This window comes from Castor canadensis, chromosome 3 (genome assembly GCF_047511655.1).
Source record: "Castor canadensis chromosome 3, mCasCan1.hap1v2, whole genome shotgun sequence".
Lineage (NCBI taxonomy): Eukaryota > Metazoa > Chordata > Mammalia > Rodentia > Castoridae > Castor > Castor canadensis.
Window position 1 is genome coordinate 42,645,474 of NC_133388.1, and position 19,636 is coordinate 42,665,109.

General features: G+C 35.3%; 1 protein-coding gene across 1 annotated transcript in view; it reads left to right on the top strand.

Moving 5' to 3' along the window:
- The window catches only part of Kcnh5 (potassium voltage-gated channel subfamily H member 5), a 337,490-nt gene that overhangs the window by 18,211 nt on the left and 299,643 nt on the right, over positions 1-19,636 (top strand). Inside the window, exon 2 of the mRNA XM_074067833.1 lies at positions 7,663-7,786. Within this exon, the coding sequence (XP_073923934.1) occupies positions 7,663-7,786 (124 nt within the window). The remainder of the gene's footprint in view (positions 1-7,662; positions 7,787-19,636) is intronic.

Consider the following 19,636-nt stretch of genomic DNA (forward strand, 5'->3'; position numbering starts at 1 on the left):
AAAACAGGGGTTTGCTAAACAGTTTTGGGGGAAAAGAAGACCTATCTTAGTTGGCACTTTAAAACTTATAGTCTTTCTTTTTTTTTTTTAATCCCATAGAATTCTCTTTCCTGGTATATTGGCAATTCCTAAAATCAATCAGTAATTTGTTGCATTTCATTGTTCATTTTGTTGTATTAAAATTTTTATTTTTAAATTGAGAAAAACTGTGTATATGACATACAATATGATGTTTTGATACATATGTATTATAAAATGGCTAAATTGAACAATTTAACATTTGCATTACCACTCACGTTTTCATTTGGTGTAGTGAGAATCCTTAAAATCTACTCCCTTGGTTATTTCCGTATATACAATACACTGCTATTTTTTGGTGTTACCATGATGTACTATAGATCTCTGGAACTTATTCCTGCTGTCAAGCTAAAATTTTGTGTCCTTTGACCACATCTCCCCAACTCCTGTACCTATTGGCCTCTGGTAACTTACTGTCATTTTTCTCTGTTTCTGAGTCCAAATTTTTACACTCCACTTGTGAAATCTTGCAGTATTTGCCTTTCTATATGTGGCTTATTTTATTTAATATAATATCTTCCAGGTTCATCTTAGCTGTAGCAAATGGCAAGATTTCCTTCTTTTTAAAGGCTGCACTAATACTCCATTGTGCATATGTAATACATTTTCCTTATCCATTTGTCTGGTTTTTTTCAGACCTTGGGTTTGAACTCAGAGCCTCATGCTTGCTAGGTAGGCACTCTACCACTTGAGCCACTCCACCAGCGTTCCATTTGTCTGTTGATGGCATTTAGGGTGGATGTTGGCTATTGTGAGTAATGCTGTAGTGAACACCGGAGTGCAGACACTCTCAAAATACCGATTTCATTTCCTTTGGCTATATACCCAGTATAGGTAAGTGGGGGGGAGGGTCCAATGTGAGCAAAACCTTACATGGGTTTTGTCCTTATAGAGCTTATAATCCAACTGACAGCTATGTGTTAATGAAGTCATGACACTGATAGCTACAAAAATGTAGTTGTTATAATGGCTGTCAGGAAGAGGTGCATCATGTCCAAAAATTACATAACAGTGACTTTGTCAGGGGTCGGGGAAAGATTCCCCGAAATCATGAAAATTAAGATACAAATAAATGTAGATGTCAACCCAATGGATTGACACAGAGGATAGCAGGTAAATAGTCCTTATGGTGGGAGAGAACTTGGAGTATTTAAGAATGTACGTAAAGTCAGTGTGGGTATGATACTATAGGCAAGGTTCAGAGTGATGAGATGGTTGGACAGACTTTGAAGTCACTGTAGACCATGGAGGATTTGGTTATCCTGAGAGCCAAGGTAAGCTACTGAAAGATGTTAAAGTGGAAAAAGGATGTGATACAAGAGTTTTGAAAAGATCCATTGAAGTAATCTCATAGAAAATCAAAATAAACCGATTAGATAGTTACTAGAATGATTGAGGGGAGAGGTGAGGGAATGTTGGGGTTGGATGACCGTCATGGAGATGGAGAGAACTGGAGATAGTTGATAGGGTTTTATAACATAAATTAGTAGGATTTGGTAATGATCTGGATGTGCAAGTGGTTGGAAAGATAGTAAGTGATGACTTCAAGATTGCCGGTTTATATAATTGTGTGGATGGTGGTCTCATTCTCTAAGACAGAAAACTTTAGAAAATCACCATATTTGGAGGAATAAAAGGTCATGGACATGTTATTCTGAGGTGCATTTAAAATAGAGAAGAAGGAAGGTCAAATTGGAGATCAAGGTCTAGAGTTTACAAAAGAGTTCTGGTTTGGAGATAAACATTCATGAATTACTGAATCTATAGACATAAGTGAGTGTGTAAGAATGAAGGAAGGAGAGAGGGCTTAGGCCTCTCTCTAGTATAAAGGAACTGAAATATGTACTTACTGGACAAAGAACGTTAAGCCTGCAAAGGAAAAAGATGAGTGTCCTGAGAAATAGGTGAATGTTGTCCCATAGCTGTTTTGGTGCAGTGGCAAGAACAAAAGTCAGATAGGAGTAAATTGAATGCATAGAAGCTGAGAAGATAGAGCCAATGAGAATGGATGACTTTTATGGAAAGTTGGTCCTATGAAAAGTTGGAGACACATATGTTGGTAGGTAGAGGGAGCTATATGTTGAGTAGTGCTCAGTGAATGTCTGATAGAGGAGGTGGAGGGAAAGTATTTTAGGTGAATAGTGGGTATTATGAGTGAGTGAGTACATTTTGGGGAAATGATGAAAACACTTGCCTTAGTGTAATACTGTAGACTTTAGGAGTAATGAAAAATGTATTTGTATTACTAGGAAAGATGAAGCTGGATTTCAGAGTGCTCTATGCATCTGGGAAAGGATTTGAGGTTTGATAATGTAACAGTTGGGATTCTTGATCTGAATGAGGAGGTATAGGATGGAGGAAGTATCTTAAGGGGATAACTTAACTTTGGTTTTAACATGAGACTGAAAATCAGGATGAGTTAAGGTAAGATCAAGCTATGTAGCTGTATGGCCTGTATAGTTATCTTGTCATGAAGTAGAGAGCTTACCGATTAGAGAAGGTAAACTGCCCTGGGCTAAGAGGGAAAAGGAAATAATTTTTGCTGATTTATAACTGATGCCATATATAAATGAAAATACCTTGTACTTATGAAGGAATTTATGCTTTGTGTGAAGTACTTTTGCAGAAATCATACCTTTATTCTAACCACCCTAGGTATATAGAAGGGTACCATTACCATTGTCCTAGCAAAGGCCCCTCTCAAATGCCACTGTTTTCCTAAAACTTTAGGCTGTTGGTTAAAGGGATCATCCATTACCCTCCTGTATTTTCTTTTAAATCTATATTCAGTAAAATTCACAAATCTTTACATGTATAGCTCAGTGACTTTTGACAAATGTATCAAAAGTATACACCTGTGCAACTTATATCACAATACAGAACGATCACACCACCAGAAAGTTCTGTATTGCTTCTTTCCTGTCAGTCATCCATCCTAACTATTCCCTTCAGAAATCATTGTTGTAATTAGCATATTCATCACCTTAAGCATTTCTGCAATCATAAATAAAACATTGCTCTGATCCTTATAGCTACATTAGTTTTGCTGCATTTAAAATTTATATGAATAAAAATTGTGTACAGCATAATACTTTAGTTTCTGGCTTCTTTCGGTCACTATGATGTTTTTGAGATTCATCTGCATTGCTCCATGTCTCGGGAATTTGTTTCTTTTTAGAGCTGAGTAATATTTCTTGTCTGAATTTGACACAATTTTAAATCCATCCTGTCGATGGATATTTGCATTGTTTGACTACTGTGAATAAATCTGATGTGAACATTTTTCTATAAGTGTTTTTGTTAACATATGTTTTCATTTCACTTGAATAAATACCTTTGGGTGGAATTTCTGGGTCACAGATGAATATTTAACTTTGCAAGAAACTGTATTCCAAAGTGATCATACCATTTAATAGTCTCACTAGCATATTATTTTATTTTTTCTTGAAAATCCTTTGTTTTTAATTTTTTCTCCTTTTATTTTGTCATTTTTACATTTACTTGCCACCTTCACCCCCCCCCACCCGCTGCAAGCCTCTGCTTCCAGGCAGAACCTGGAGAGAAAACATAAGCGATAATAAGAAAGACATACCATTTTTGCTAGTTTGGGATAAAGATAGCCATACAGAGAGATACCTAGTGTTCCTTCCATGCACTTGTGTATTGCAACCCACATTGGTTCATCTCTATCAGATCTCTTTACTACTTCCTGGTCCCCTTCCCGTAGTAGCCTCTGACAGTTTAAGATTACTATATTTGCTCCTCAACAGTGAGCACGTCAACCACATTCAAGTTTTAGGTTTCCTTCCCTTTCCCTATAACTCCCATGCACATTCTCCCCTTAATGTGTGACCCACGTCCAAAAATATTGCTGCATTTGTTTTAGGTCTATAATCCACATATGAGGGAGGACATGTGATTTTTGGCTTTCTCCAGTTCCGTCCATTTACTTGCAAATAACAAAATTTCATTCTTCTTTGTGGCTGAGTAAAATTCCATTCTGTATAAATACATTTTCTTGATCCATTCTTCAGTTGTGTGGCATCTTGGCTGTTTCCATAGTTTGGCTATTATAAACAGTGCTGCAAAAACATGGATATGGAGATGTTTTTGTAATAACTGGAGTCACCTTCCTTTGGGTATATCCCTAGAAGTGGTATAGCTGGATCATATGGCAGATCTATGTTTAGTTTTTTAAGGAGTCTCCATAATGTTTTCCAAAGTGGTTGCACTAGCTTACATTGCCACCAGAGTGTATGAGGGTTCCTTCCCCCTCTACCCCCCATCTTCACTAGCATTTGTTGTTGGTGGTGTTCTTGATAGCCATTCTAACAATGGCTGAGGTGGAATCTTAGCGTGGTTTTAATTTGCATTTCCTTTATGGCCAGGGATGGTGAGCATTTTTTCATGTGTTTTTTGGCCATTTGGATTTCTTCGTTAGAAAAAGTTCTGTTCAGTTCAGTTGCCCACTTCTTTATTGGTTCATTAATTTTGGGGGAGTTTAGTTTTTTGAGCTCCCTCTATATTCTGGTTATCAGTCCTTTGTCTGATGTACAGCTAGAAAATATTTTCTCCAACTCTGTGGGTGGTCTCTTCAATTTAGAGACCATTTCTTTTTTGTGCAGAAGCTTTTCAATTTTATGAAGTCCCATTTGTCCATCCTTTCTCTTAGCTGCTGGATTTCTGGAGTTCTACTGAGGAAGTCCTTGCCCACTCCTATTGTTTCCAGGGTATTCCCTGCTTTTTTGTGTACTAACTGCAAGGTTTCCGGTCTGATATTAAAGTCTTGATCCACTTTGAGCTGATACAAGTACAGGGTGACAAGCATGGATCTAGTTTCAGTTTTCTGCAGGCAGATAACCACTTATCCCAGAAACATTTGTTGAAGAGGCTGTCTATTTTCTCTCATATGTTTCTGGTGCCTTTGTCAAAAATAAGGTGGGCATAGCTGAGGGGATTCATATCCTGGTCCTCTATTCTGTTCCACTGGTCTTCATGTTTGTTTTTTTGACAGTATCATGCTGTTTTTATTGCTATGGCTCTGTAGTATAGTTTGAAGTTGGGTATTGTGATACCTCTACAGAGATTGTGGTATGTCTGTTTTTCGTTCAGTATTGCCTTGGCTGGCTATTTGCGGTCTTTTATGTTTCCAAATGATCTTTAGGGTAGATTTTTCAATCTCTGTGATGAATGTCATTGGGATTTTGATGGGAATTGCATTGAACATGTGGATTGCTTTTGGTAGTATAACAATTTTTATTATGTTGATTCTGCTAATCCATGAGCATGGGGGATCTTTCCATCTTCTGTAGTCTTCCTTGATCTCTTTCTTCAGTGGTTTGTAGTTCTCCTTGAAGAGGTCATTTGTGTCCTTCGTTAAGTTTACTCCTAGGTATTTAATTTTTTTGGGCTATTGTAAATGGAATTGTTTTCCTGTATTCTTTCTGAATGTGTTCCTTGTTGGTATATACTGATTTTTGTAAGTTGATTTTGTATCCTGCCACATTGCTGAAGCTGTTTATGGTGTATAGGAGTTGTTTGGATCTTTGAGGTGTAGGATCATGTTGTCTGCAAATAAGGATATTTTGAATATTTCTTTATAACTATTTGTATTATTTTTATTTCTTCTTCTTACCTTATTGTTATGGCTAGGAATTCAAGGACTATGTTGAATAAGAGTAGGGAGAGTGGGCACCCTTGCCTCCTTCCTAATTTTAAGGGGAATGGTTTCAGTTTTTCTTCAATAAGTGTGATGTTGGCTGTAGGTTTGTCATATATGGCCTTTACAATGTTGAGGTACTTTCCTTCTATTCCTACTTTCTTAGAGCTTTTTTCATGAAGTGGTGTTGGATCTTACCAAAGGCTTTTTCTGCATCTGTTGAGCTGATCAAGTGGTTTTTGTCTTTGCTTCTATTAATGTGCTGTATTACATTTATAGATTTGCGTATGTTGAACCACCCCTGCATCCCTGGGATGAAGCCGACTTGGTCATGGTGAATGATCTTTCTGATATGTTGTTGGATTTTGTTTGCCATTATTTTATTGAGGATTTTTGCATCGATGTTCAGTAAGAGATTGGACTATAGTTCTCCTTTTTGGAGGTGTCTTTGTTTGGTTTTGGGATGAGTGTTATACTGGCTTCATAGAATGAGTTAGGCAGTTTTCCTTCCCTTTGTATTTCGTGGAAAAGTTTAAGGAGGGTTGGTATCAGTTCTTCTTGGAAGGTCTGGTAGAATTCAGCTGAGAATCCATCAGTCCAGGGACTGTTTGTTTTTAAAGGATTTATCTTTTTCAATTTCTGCTTACTTTCATTTGTTTCCTAGTGCCTTCCAAAGGCTTTTTCTCATATATTGTCCTGTGTTTCTTGATTTAGTATTTATTTAGTATCTCTAGTATACTATGGTATAGTATCTATTTAGTATCTGCAGGACCAAATCATTTTTGGTTGTCACATATTTATTTTTCTTAACATTTGATGAGAGCAAAAGAAATGTTGTATTAATTAAATCCTTTTCTATTACATTGTTTGATCCAGAGCAATGTGTTTTATTTAGTAGCTGTGTTGAATTACATTGTTGCTTTTATGAAAATCAACTTTTAGTCAGGCTTAAACTTCTACTTTCAGTATTCTAAACTGAACATAAGCCTAAAGGAGAATTTTTAGTAGATATTTGAAATACAATTTTTTTTTTTAGAAATTTTACCCCTTTAAATTATTTTAACTTTTATAAGTTAATGCCATTTTACTTCATTTTAATTTTAGTTTACTACTATGTGATCTATGAAGCTGCTGCCTCAAACTATTGGATTTTCAAAGTTGGTAACAGAAAGTATTATTTTTATATTAATTTTTATGTCAAAGCAAACCTACTTTTCTATATAAAGCAGAACAGAGATGTCTTTTATATAGACCACAGATAGCTTCCAAGTTCTATGTAGTATATAGTAGGAAATAGTATCTTTGAATACTTTTTTTGAGACAGGATTTCACTATGTAGCCCAGTCTGGCCTTGAACTTATGAGCCTCCTGCCTCAGCCTCCCAAGTACTGGAATTATGAATAATTTTATTTTAAAAGAAGGTTCTTCAATGCCACTTTAAACTTTTCAAAACTAATCTAATGTACAAAGAATTTGTCCTAGTGCATCAAGATTATATTAATAGAATTTTTGGAGGGAGCCATTCAGTTTGCCTATTATAAATTCAGTCTTCTCAATTGTGGAAAAGTGACTATAGTACTACTCTCAATCAACCAATCCATTTTAATTATTATAACCATTAGCATTATTTAATACTAACCATATATTGTTTTCCTGACACAGAGCCTGCTCAAATGCAAAGAGGTATTATAAATTAGTTTCTTTTCAATGGAATTTTAAGTTTGTACCTAAACCTTATATTCATGGCAAATCTCACTGATCATCATGCAAAGTTAATTATGTCAATTTCCAGACTAGGTTATATTACTTGTATCATAACCATCATTGCATTTGTTCATCTTACTGAATTTGTCTTTTTGATTACTTGAAAGAAGTAAATTGCTAAATAAACCTAAACAACTGTCTTTTCCTTCTTTCTTCTTCAGAATCGAGTTTCTTACTGGGAAATGCCCAGATTGTGGATTGGCCTGTAGTTTATAGTAATGACGGTTTTTGTAAACTCTCTGGGTATCACCGGGCCGATGTCATGCAGAAAAGCAGCACTTGCAGGTAGGTAATAGAACAACTTAGGAATCTATTCTAAAATTGAACAAAATTCTTAAGGTGGCTGAAAGGTTTATGCCAACTTAGACTCACATATGAAAATAATAAGGTTAAAGTTATATTAGCAAATTAAGGAGAGTAGATTGTGAATGGAAAGAAGTATTTTAAGAGCCATTATTGATAACTGCAAAGAGAAGGAATTGTGTATATTTGTGAATTAATTCATTCAATAAATATTTTTGGTTACCAACTATAAACCAGGAGTTAGCATAAGTACTGACTGACCAGAGGAGTATCCTATGTCATGGAACCACTAACAGCTCCATGGCTCCGTGGCCATGGAGCCACTAAAATTGTCTTTGACAAAATAGAGTAGACAACCCCCAGCCAAGTAGAACATAGTTCACGAGCATTTAAAGGGCAAGAAATGAAGTCTTTGAAATGTTGGTAGAGTTTACCCTGGCTACTTTGTCTTATCAAAACAGAATCTGACATTTATATTACTTATGATAATCTAAAAAAAGGCCATTTCTGCAAGTTTAAAGAAAGCATATGATAAAAGGAATCATATAAAAGAAAAGAAATGATATATAAGGAACTAATTTAGAATCTAAATTTTTGTTACAATATTTTAGAAAGACCAGATGGAATTTTTTCCCCTTGATTTAATTTTTCTTTAAATCTCTCAGTTAACTAAGCACTGAAATAAATTATTTTAGAACTGCAAAGGGTCTGATTTTTTTTTCAAGTTCAAATTCTGTTTTTCATATGAGAAAACTGAGGTAGAGTTATAATAGGGGAACAGTGATTTAAGGTTTTTAAACTTATTTTTGCTGAGAAGCTGAATAGGGGTGTGTGTGTGTATTTATATAAAATGAAATCCCTGGGTTCATGAAGTTGCAGAATGAATGCATATACATATATATACATATAAATACATATACATCTTCATTAAGCCAGGGATTTATTATGCCAGTGAACCTAAACTTGACTTCACATTGGAATCGCTTTTGCAAACCAGATTCTCATACCTTTTAAATCTGTTGAATTAGAATCACCCAAAGTGTGCGGGTGGGGCCAGTATTTAGTATTTTAAACCAGCAGCTTGGATGATTCTGATGCTTATCCATGTTTGAGAAGTAATCTGTTCAAACACCCTCTTTCTTCCCTTATCTTCCCCCAGGTAGTCTCATTTTTCCATCTACTAAAGTCATCCTTACAGTCTTCATCCCAATTATAAAACTGGTAAATGGGAGTGATGACTGAGAAGCCCCATTGGCAGCACTGATGTCTTTGTGCCTCTTTCGCCAGTGGGCGGACATTCACTTCTGTGCTAGCAATGTCACTAAGGGATGTGTTCTGTGTTCTAGGAGGTTGCAAGTCTGTCATACCACTGTTCCCCTGTGTGCCCAGCAGAGTCTGAGTTAGGTATGGTTGACCTCTTCTTGTTAGTCAGGCACTATAAAGAGTTCAAGGGAACAGAGACATTCCTTCATGCACTCTTCTTGGGCTGTTGAATTGGCATTTCCACTTGAAGGTATCTTGAAGGACACATCTTCAACCAGATGTGTCTCTCTGTTTTCTGACTTCTCATAGTTCTTTGCATGTATTTCTGTGGTCATTGTCTCTTGGCATTGAATGAACTTGCCTTATCTGTTGATATTTTATTCTTACTGCTTTTGTTGTCATTTTTGAGATGTATTGCGATGAATATCTGAATATATTGTAAAGATCTCTCCCATTCCTTCTTGTGTTCCATAATTTGCTCTATCCCCAGCCTATTTTACTTGGTAAGTGTAATTTTCATTCACTAATGGCATATTAATGTATTATTTCCTCTAAAAAATCCTACTTTTCCTTCATATCACCAGTGCCAGAATAAATGTTTGCAAAGTTGTGACAGTATTGGTCACTTTGTGTGTGCTACAGAAGAGAAAATAGTGTTTTGTGTGAGGATATATTGAATTAAATTGGCTTCTTTTGCAATGAACCCTAACCTAGGTCTTCCATGCATCTGTAAAACATACTTTCATTTATTATATTTTATCCCAAATGGTGTTGGAATTTTTCACTATGAAAAAGTGTGTAAATCTTCACCAGAAGTGAAGTATTTTAAAAAAGATCATCAGAGATAATATTTTCAAAGCAACCATCTTCTGAACATAAACATTTTTTACTTGCTTGCTTAAAATGCCAAGTGTGTTTTGCTAATGTAAAAATCACAGTTTAAGGCCCACGTACAGTGATGAAGTCTAACGTCTGATAAATGAGCAAACACTATCTGAGCCCTGGCAAATTTTCTTGGAACCATGATTTATTTTAATGTGCTTCCATTTTAAGCTTCCTTGCCCCCTTTTAAAATTAAACTGTGACCATTTTATGTTTACTGCAGTGTTATTTAGAAGAGTGAAGACCTAGAAGTAATCAAAATGTTTGCTTGTACAAGAGCTGTTAAAAATATTATGGCAAAGACCTAACTTCCTACATCACATATGTTGGAAGTATAACAACATTAGGAAAAGCTAAGAACACATATCAAGTTATAAAAAGCCCATACAAAACAAAAACAAAACCAAAGGCTTGAAAAACTATTCCCCAAACAGTTTATAAACAGTATCTGTATCATGATTCTAGTTTTTATTTTTTTAAAATATACAGCAGTTTCCCTCATTTCTTGAATAAATTTATAAAAGTCTTTGAACATAAGGCATAAGAAAACAGAGCAAGGGAAGAAGAAAATGATATACAGATCTAGAAATGCAGGGTTAATAGTTAAAAGTTATTATAATATTTCAGAATCACTGAATTCCTGCTGAATATGGAAATAAATCATTCAAGGCAAGGAATAACCTTGTAAATAATTAAAAGAAATTTGCTGATTTTAATAATGACAAATTTGGACAAACAAGAGAATAAGAAGCTACAAACCAGTGAGCTTCAGGTTATGAGGGAAAATGTAGCTTGTGACACTGCATATTATAGAAAAGAATCATTCTTATGTATGACTTGCATCAGATGAATTAAAGTCAACAATATTAAAGTGACAACTGGGTAAATGATTCCATGCTATATTTAAAAATATTCAAATGAGAATTGTTTTATAGGAAAACAAAAATATGTTAATTTGTGTTTTTTGTAACATCAAGAGGTTAAGACTTATTTTTTCTGATTCTTATCTTTTCCTTCTGCCAACCCCTCCTCCCTGGACAGAATCAAATTAAGTATGTTTTTCTGTTACAATATTGTCATTGTGCTGTTTTTATCATATTTCTTTAAATTTTTTCAGCTTCATACCACTCACCCCTTCCTTTTTCCATAGTTATTGACTTGAGTGTGCGTATTAAATCTTTTAACCTATCTTTTATTTGTTAAGTATGTTCTTGAAATGGTGTTCCTTTCTATGTATTCATTTTTAAGACCTACATGATTGCTACCATGAAGTAATATGATTTTTTTAAACATGAAGCCATATTTTATTTCACTCTTTTCATTCAACATTACGTTTTTGAGATTTCTTTACGTCTTTATATCATAATCCACTTTGTTACATCTGACTGTTGTTATCAAAGCCTTCCTTTTATTTATCCATTCTACTAGTCATGGAATCCAAATTCTGACACTTGCTTAAAAATTTAGTGATAAGCATTCTTATGCACATTTTTTGATGGTCTTATGTGAGAAGTTTTCTGTCTCCTGCCAAGAAATGGAATAGAGGTATCTATTTGTAAATCTATTTGTAAATTAAGTGCTATCAGATAGCTGACCAGAGCAGCCTCTGTTCCTACTCTCCCCAGCCGTGAGGGTGCTGGTTTTCCTACATTTTTGTTTTAAAAAATCCAATATATGTTAGGTATCCTCTCACTTTTGTTTTAGCTAAAATTTTAAAAGTATTCTATCAGGATTCCTAGTAATTTCAAATCACTTTCATTTTATCATGTAACAATGGCATTTCCAAACCTTGGACTTATTGCAGGACCTCCCCACTCCTCCAAATTTTGCATGTGTAAAGGAGATTATAGATTTTGAGAGAATGAAATTTAAAAGCACATGATCTTCTCTTGGGACGCTTAAGACATGTAGACATTGGTCACAGGTTAGGTGGGAACTACTTCACCTTTTACCTTTCATAATCGGGACACTTGAAAAAGCATATTCTGGGCTGGGGGCATGGCTTAAGTGGTAGAGCACCTGCCTAGCAAGCATGTGGTCCTAAGTTTAAACCCCAGTACTGCCCTCCCTCTCCCCCTAAAAAACGGATTCTGCTGCCATTTTTTTTTTTTTGGTAGAGGGGTGAGAATAGCAATCATGAAATATAGGTATGGTAGACTAAGTAGATAGATGTTTTCAAATATACTTTTTTTCCTGGAAAGCCATTAGCAATCCCTTACCCATGCTATCAAATTAGACAATGAAGCAGTGATATTACGAGATTCTTTAATGAATGGATTTCACAAGCAGTCTTATTAACACAGGATTATCTTAGCAGCCAACAACAGCACATTAAACGTGATGGACGTGAGTCAGTGTGGTTCCATCTGATTGAAGGCTCTGCCTCTCTCAGGAACACTGAGGCACAGTGCAGGGGGGCAGAAGTGTCTCACTCCTAAGCTTAGAGACACCCAGTCTCTAAGCTAGCTCTGGTTTTCCTTAATTACATGTCATGTATCTATCATTTATGAGGCTATCTGAATCCTTTTAAGGCCATATAAATTAATGGGTTGTGAAACCTTTTGGTTACAATCCACTGTATAAAGTAATGCCTTTGAATTATTTTAAAATGACCTCTTTCAGCTTCCAAAGGCTGTGTTTTTATTTGTCTTTAGGTTTTGTTCTTTAACTCTTAGGATTTCCCTCTTTTAATTCTTCAATTACAGGTCTCAGTCTACCTCCCCTCACCTTTGCAATGACTTACTGGTGAGGCCATTCCTGAGCTGGAGACCTTGCTCAGCAACTGCACTGAATTGATCTGTGTGGTTGTTTGCTGAAGTGTTTGCGAGTCTGACCTGCCACCTGCACACAATATTACCCCGATGAGTGGTGGCTGAGTGTTGGTCATGCTTTAGTCTAGGAACACTGTCACCCAAGAGCAGAGTAACTCAGATTAGGTTTTTTTTTTTTTTTTCAGTTACAAGTTTCTTTTTTTCCCTAGGCAATTTTACAACCATTCTAGCCATCTTTGTTGTTGGGTATAATGAGGATTGTGAGATTTTGATGTCAGAATAGAGGTGCAAAAAATAAATAAATCCTGTGGTAAGCCAAAGCCCCAAATTTTCCTGAGACGGGTACACACAAAAGAAAACTGGATGCTTATCTAAGCTAGATAGACATGACCTGGACCAGTCTTGAAGAAAATGTCTCCTTACTCCTGTGTCCAAATCATACCACCAGCCAGCAGTGTATAAAAAGCGGCCATCTTTGAGGAGCAGGTTGATGCAGGAGGTTTCCTTTAGTCTTGGGAGCTCCTGAAGGACGAAGGCTCACAGAATTGTGTGCAGCTCCCTATAAGACCCATGACCCTGACTGTTAGCAAATGAGGCCCAATCTGTCTGTACCTTTGAATGTGGGGAAGCAAGGAAGTAGGGCTGACACTGCAGGTCCTTCTTCTAACCCCACTTATAAGAAGCTTTCTTGCCACTGTATAATATGTCAACCATTGTCATTGTAGAGACTGTTACAATTTGTAACTTCCTTTTTTTTTTTTTGAGGTGCTGGGAATTGAACACAGAGCCTCAACTCAGGTTAGGGAAGTGCTCTACCACTTGAGCCATGTCCCCAGCCTCCAGTTTTTGTTGTTTTTGAAATAGGGTCTCTACTGTAGCCTTTGCCTAGGCTGGCCTTGAACTTGTGACTTTTCTGCCTCTGCTTTCTGGGGTAGCTGAAATTATAGATGTGTACCACTATGACTAGCTTAATGTCTTGTTTCCCCCCACAGTACCAGGGTTAAATTCAGGGCCTCACACTTGCTAAGTAGGTGCTCTTCCACTTGAGCCACACCTTGACCCTTGTTGCTTTAGCTATTTTTCAGATAAGGTCTTGTGTTTTTGCGGGGGACTGGCCTTGGATTATGACTCTCCTACCTATGCCTCTTGCTGGATAGATGTGGACCACCACTCCTGCATTGTTGGTTGAGTTGGGGTCTTGCTCATTTTTTTTTCTCTCAGTAGCCTGTAACCACATTCCTCCTGATCTCTTCTTCCCAAGTAAGTGGGATTATAGGTGTGCACCACTGAGCTCACCCTGACTTAGTCTGTACCTGTTGAGTTATATTATCAGTTATGTTATGGGGAAACAGGGTCAGAAAGGTTATATGACTTGCTCATAAATCATAGTTTGCATGTGATCCTACAAGTGTTATGGTTCTCTGATACTTCATGGTTGCTCAGTACTGTAGCAGAGATGAATCACTTCTGTGAAACCAATTTTACTTTCCTTCTGATAGAATAACAGTGCAGTTGTAGAAGTCATTTGTAATACTAAAGGGGCATTCTGTGTAAGAAAACAAATGGAAGTTATATAATATTTCTAATATTCCCAATATAGGTTCCTTGAGGATATTCAATGAGACATGAAAATTATAAAATTATTATCAATAGTTTCTAAAGCCTGATTACTATTCCTAAAATTCCTCTTCAATTTCATTAACCATTCAAAAACTGCTTTGAGCTTCAATCACCTGAGTTGGGCTTTGAGAACGTGAGATCAAACATTCGGTGTTTACATGTAACAAAGCCAAGCAAATAAACAAATGCGCCTTGTCCATAAGAATGGGGAATCATTGAATAAGTCAGTATGGTTTGGACAGCTTTGGGTCGAAATAGTTTCCACCCAAACCCAAGAGTTTGAATTAATGTCCAGGACACTTGTTTTGGGAGGATAAACATTTTTTACGGTTCATTTCCAGATATCTTTTATTATTTATCTCCTGTGTTTCACCACTGGAAACACAGTGGAAATATGTGGTATCATAAATTTAAAATGAATACTCTGAGTAGAACAATGTAAACTAAAAGGCTTTGAAAAAGTCTTCAGATTTTAAAAATTAAGGATCTTTTCTTAAGTGTCTTCATTTTCTGAGGAGAAGCTATGTTAGCCAGGAAGACTTAACTGAGGAAGATGTGGAGCAGAATTTTCATAATTTACTTAAAAACCTGCTTACTCATTTTAATCTCAGAATTTTAACTGCATTAGAACTATTGTATTTCTTCTTATTAACTATCAAATTAATTCTTCAAATAGTCTCTTTAAAAAATTTGAGTTGTAGCCTATATTAAAATCTTATTAATTTTTCATAGTTCTCATTCAAGTTGCTTGTTATAAGTGCTTTCTTTTTCTGTTTTTTTTTCTTGCTGGTCAATTGTTAATTCTGTGTTTTGTTTATTAAACTGTAGAAACATGGCCAAATGGCTTTTTTTTTAAAGACCACAAACATCTTAGTTGTCCTTTTCTTAAAAATTGAAACACTTGAAAGATTATATAGATTAGAAATGATAGTAAAAAACTAGCTAACTTAAAAAAGTTTACTTGCATGTAAAATAGTATTTACAGTGTTAAAGTTAAACAGTTTTCTGGGGAGTGGGGAAGAATGGCTTTGTGTTTTTTAACTGAAGAATTCTTATTTAACTATAATGCCTTCAAGAGATTTTTTTTATGTAAGATTCATAGACCTGAAATTCCTGGTAGGCCTTATCCAGATGTAAGCTTATGAAGTTAGGGTCTACCATTTTATTCTGATATTCTTTTACATATTTTCCTATTATAACAAATAAAAATTTCCTTTCAAGATAAAATAGGCAATATTGTAATTGAAATTGAAGGGTACAGATTCCTCAGGGGTTGGGCAGTCTTTGGCTTTCCCTATTTACTTCTTCTCCTTTCTTAGTTTCTAGAATTCTGGTTGCTGGGTTAGTATTAAAGGAGACAGGCTTGACTTACCCTATACTACCTAGTTGTAATATGGCATTGCTATTGGGTCTCTCTAGTCTTTACAGAACCTTGCTAACAAACTATGCTTTTCGTGCTATAAATTTTATAGACTGGTATATTCAGGGGCAGATTTTCCATGAGGATGATGACTCCTCACCTTTAGAGGTTCTTATTTGAGTGATGCTTATTTAAGGCCCTGTTCTTAATTTTGTTTCCTAATTTTCTATTCTTTTCTTTCAAGAGCACTTCAAAGATTGTATCAGCTCAGCCTCTGCCACACTTTGATCTATGTCTGGCTGATATGCAAACTCTTTAAAAACAAAAGCAGTCACAAAGGGATACATCTGACCCTTCAAAACCATAGAAGGTATCTAGCTGTGCCAATATTCTTTTCTGGAAGAAGAAATAGTGTAGGCAATCACACCAACTATTAGTATGATACAAACTGAAGCTATATATGTGAACCCAGATATACAACTGATGATTTTGAAAACATCAAGAGTGGAGTTTTAGAGAGTTTTGAGTGAGTTGTGTTTCCTAGGTTATCAGATTTTTGCTGAGCTTCTCTTACAAAAGCAGGAAATGTCAAACCCTAGAAAGCTTTTCTTAAATTTTATTTTTCTTTTTGAATACATAAAAATTGTACATATTTCTGGGGTACAGTGTGCTGTTTCAATACATGCATACATTGTGTGCTAATCCAATCAGAGTAATTAGCATTTCCATTTCCTTATGTCTTTATGTTCTACATCACAGGTTTTTGTGAGCTATAGTCACCCAACTGTGCTGTGAAGCAGTAGAATTTATTTCTCCTGTGTAACTGTGCATTTGGTACCCATTGTCTAACCTCCTTCTATGCCCCCTTCCCTTTCTAACCTTTAGCAATTACTATTTTTTACTCTCTTCTGTACTGACAACAACTTTTTTAGCTTCCACATAGAAGGAGAACAGTCTTTTTCTTTCTATATCTGGTTTATTCCAGTCCCATCAAATTTGAGGCAAATGGCAGTGTTTCATTCTTTTTATGACCAAATAATTTACACTAGCATATGTGTATATATATATTTCCACTGTGTGTACATATATACATGTAAATATGTGTATGTACATGCAGTATATATGTACCATATTTTCTTTATCAATTCATCCACAGATGGGTAACTAGATTGATTCCCAAGGGAGTATAGGTGTCTCTTAGGTATGCTAACTTCACTTCCTTTGTCTTGTATCCAGAAGTGGGATAGTTATTTCATATGGTAGTTCTATTTTTAGCTTTTGAAGACCATCCACCTTGTTCTCCATGGTGGCTTTACTAATTTACATTCTCACCAGTAGTGTATAAGAGTTCTCTTTCTCTGCATCCATATATATGAGTTTTTTTCTCTTTATTTTTCACAATAGGCATTCTGATTGTGGAAAGACAATATCTCATTGTGGTTTTGATTTGCACTTCCCTGATGGCTAGTGATATTGAGCATCTTTTTCATGTAGTTGTGGACCATTTGCATTTATTTTTGTGATAAATACCTCTTCAGATTATTTGCCCATTTCTAATTGGATTACTTTTTGTTGTTATTGAGTTTTTAAAAAATTCCTTCTATATTCTGGACATTCATCCTTTGTCAGATGAGTAGTTTGCACACATTTCTCCTATTGTGTAGTTTTTCTTCACTTTATTTATTGTTTCCTTCTCTGTACAGAAGTGTCTTTGTCTGATCTAGTCCCATTTGTTTCATTTTGCTTTTGATACCTGAGGATTTCCTCCCCTGCTCCAAATCATTGTCTGTAGCAATGTCTTGAAATCTTTCTTCTATGAGTTTTTCTAAGAGTTTCATAGTTCTGTGTCTTACATTTAAGTGTTTTATCCATTTTATGTTGATTTTTGTATATGGTGAGTGATAAGACTCAAGTTTCATTCTTCTGCATGTGGATATTCAAGTTTCCCCATCACCATTTATTGGAGAGGCTTTTTTTTCTCCAGTGTGCGTGCATGTGTGTGTGTGTGTGTGTGTGTGTTTAGTACTTCTACCTTTGTGTGGAGCCATTGGTCATAGAAGAATGGATTTATTCCTGAGATCTCTGTTCTGTTCTGTTGTTCTCTGTATTAGTTTTTATGCCAGTATCATGCTGCTTTGGTCACTGTAGCCCTGCAGTATGTCTTGAGATCCGGTATTGAGCTAGACAGCTCTAGCTTTGTTCTTTTTTTTCCAAGAATGCTTTGGCTATTTGGCGTGTTTTGTAATTTCATACAAATTTTAGTGTTTTTTTTTCTGTTTCTGTGTAGAATGCCATTGGTACTTTGATGAGGTTTACTTTGAGTTTGTAAATTGCTTTGGATAACATGGACATTTTAACAATCCATAGACACATGAGGTCTTTACAGTTTTTGTGTCTTCTTTAATTTCTTTCATCAGTATTTTGTGATTTTCATTGTAGGGGTCATATACTCCCTGGATTAAATTTTATTACCCGGTTTTTTATTTGCTTTTTTTATAGCTATTATAAATGGGGTTGCTTTCATGATTTCTTCTCAGCAAATTTGTTATGGATGTTCAAAAATGCTGCTGATTTTTGTATGTTGATTTTGTATCCTAAAACATGACGAAATTGCTTATCATTTCGAAGTCTTTTGGTGGAGTCTTTAGGTTTTTCTATGTATGTAGAATCACGTTGTCTGCAAACAGGGATAATTCGACTTCGTCCCTTTCTATTTATGTGCCTTTTTTCTTTCTCTGGACCAATGACTGTGGCTGAGACTTCCACACTATGTTGAACAAAAGTGGCAAAAGTGAACTTCTCTCTCTTATTCCATATGTTAGACGAGACACTTTTAGTTTTTTTCCATTCAATATGGCATTGCTGTGGGTTTATAGTGTTGAGATATGCTCATTCTATGCCTAATTTTTCATTTCTTTTTTCATCATGGAGAGGTGCTGAATTTTATCAAGTGCTTTTCCTGTATCTATGGAGATGATAATATGTGTTTGGCCTTTTATTCTGTTGATGTGATATATTTTAGTTCCTGATTTGTGTATGTTGAACTATCTTTATATCTCTCTGATACATCTTTATGAAAACTAACTCTTCATTTCATTGATCTTTTTCTTTTACTGTTTCAGTCTTTATTTTATTTTTTTCCCCTCTGATCTTTGTTAATTCTTTCCATCTACTAATTTTGTTTTTCATTTGCTTTTCAAATTCCTTGAAGTGCATTGCTAGGTTGTTTATATGGATCTTTCTATCTTTTTTGATGTAAGTACTTATTGTTCTAAATGTGCTTGTTAATACTACTTTTGCTATATCCTGTAAGTTTTTGTACGTTATAGTTCTCTTTTCATTTGTTTCAAGAAATTGTGTAGTTTCCCTTTTGATTTCTTCAAAGAACTGTTTTTTGTTCTCTATCGTGTTATTTGGTTTCCAAATGCTTGTACAATTTCTAAACTTCTTTATATCATTGATGTTTTTCATTATGATCAGAAAAGACACATGGAATGACTTAAAAGTGTCTTTGAATTTTTTGGGACTTGTTTTGTGCCCTAAAATATGTTGTACCCTGCAGAATGTTTGATGTACTGATGAGAATTCTGCAGCTGTTGGATAAAATGTTCTTTAAATACCTGTTGGGTCTGTTTATCTCTGATGTTTCTTTGTTGGTTTTTGTCTGGATGATCTGCAGATTGATGAAAGAGGAGTGTTGAAGTCATCTTTGTATCTTTTCTCTCCCTTTAGAACTAATAATACTTGCTTTATAAAATTAGGTACTCTGGCATTAGGTAATACACATTTATAATTATTATATCCTCTTGTTGATTGATCCCTTCATCAGTACATAGTGACTTTCTTTGTCTCCTTTTATAGTTTTAGACTTCTATTGTATCTGATATAAGTATGGCTACTCCTGCTTGCTTTTGGTTTCTTTTTATGTGGACTGTC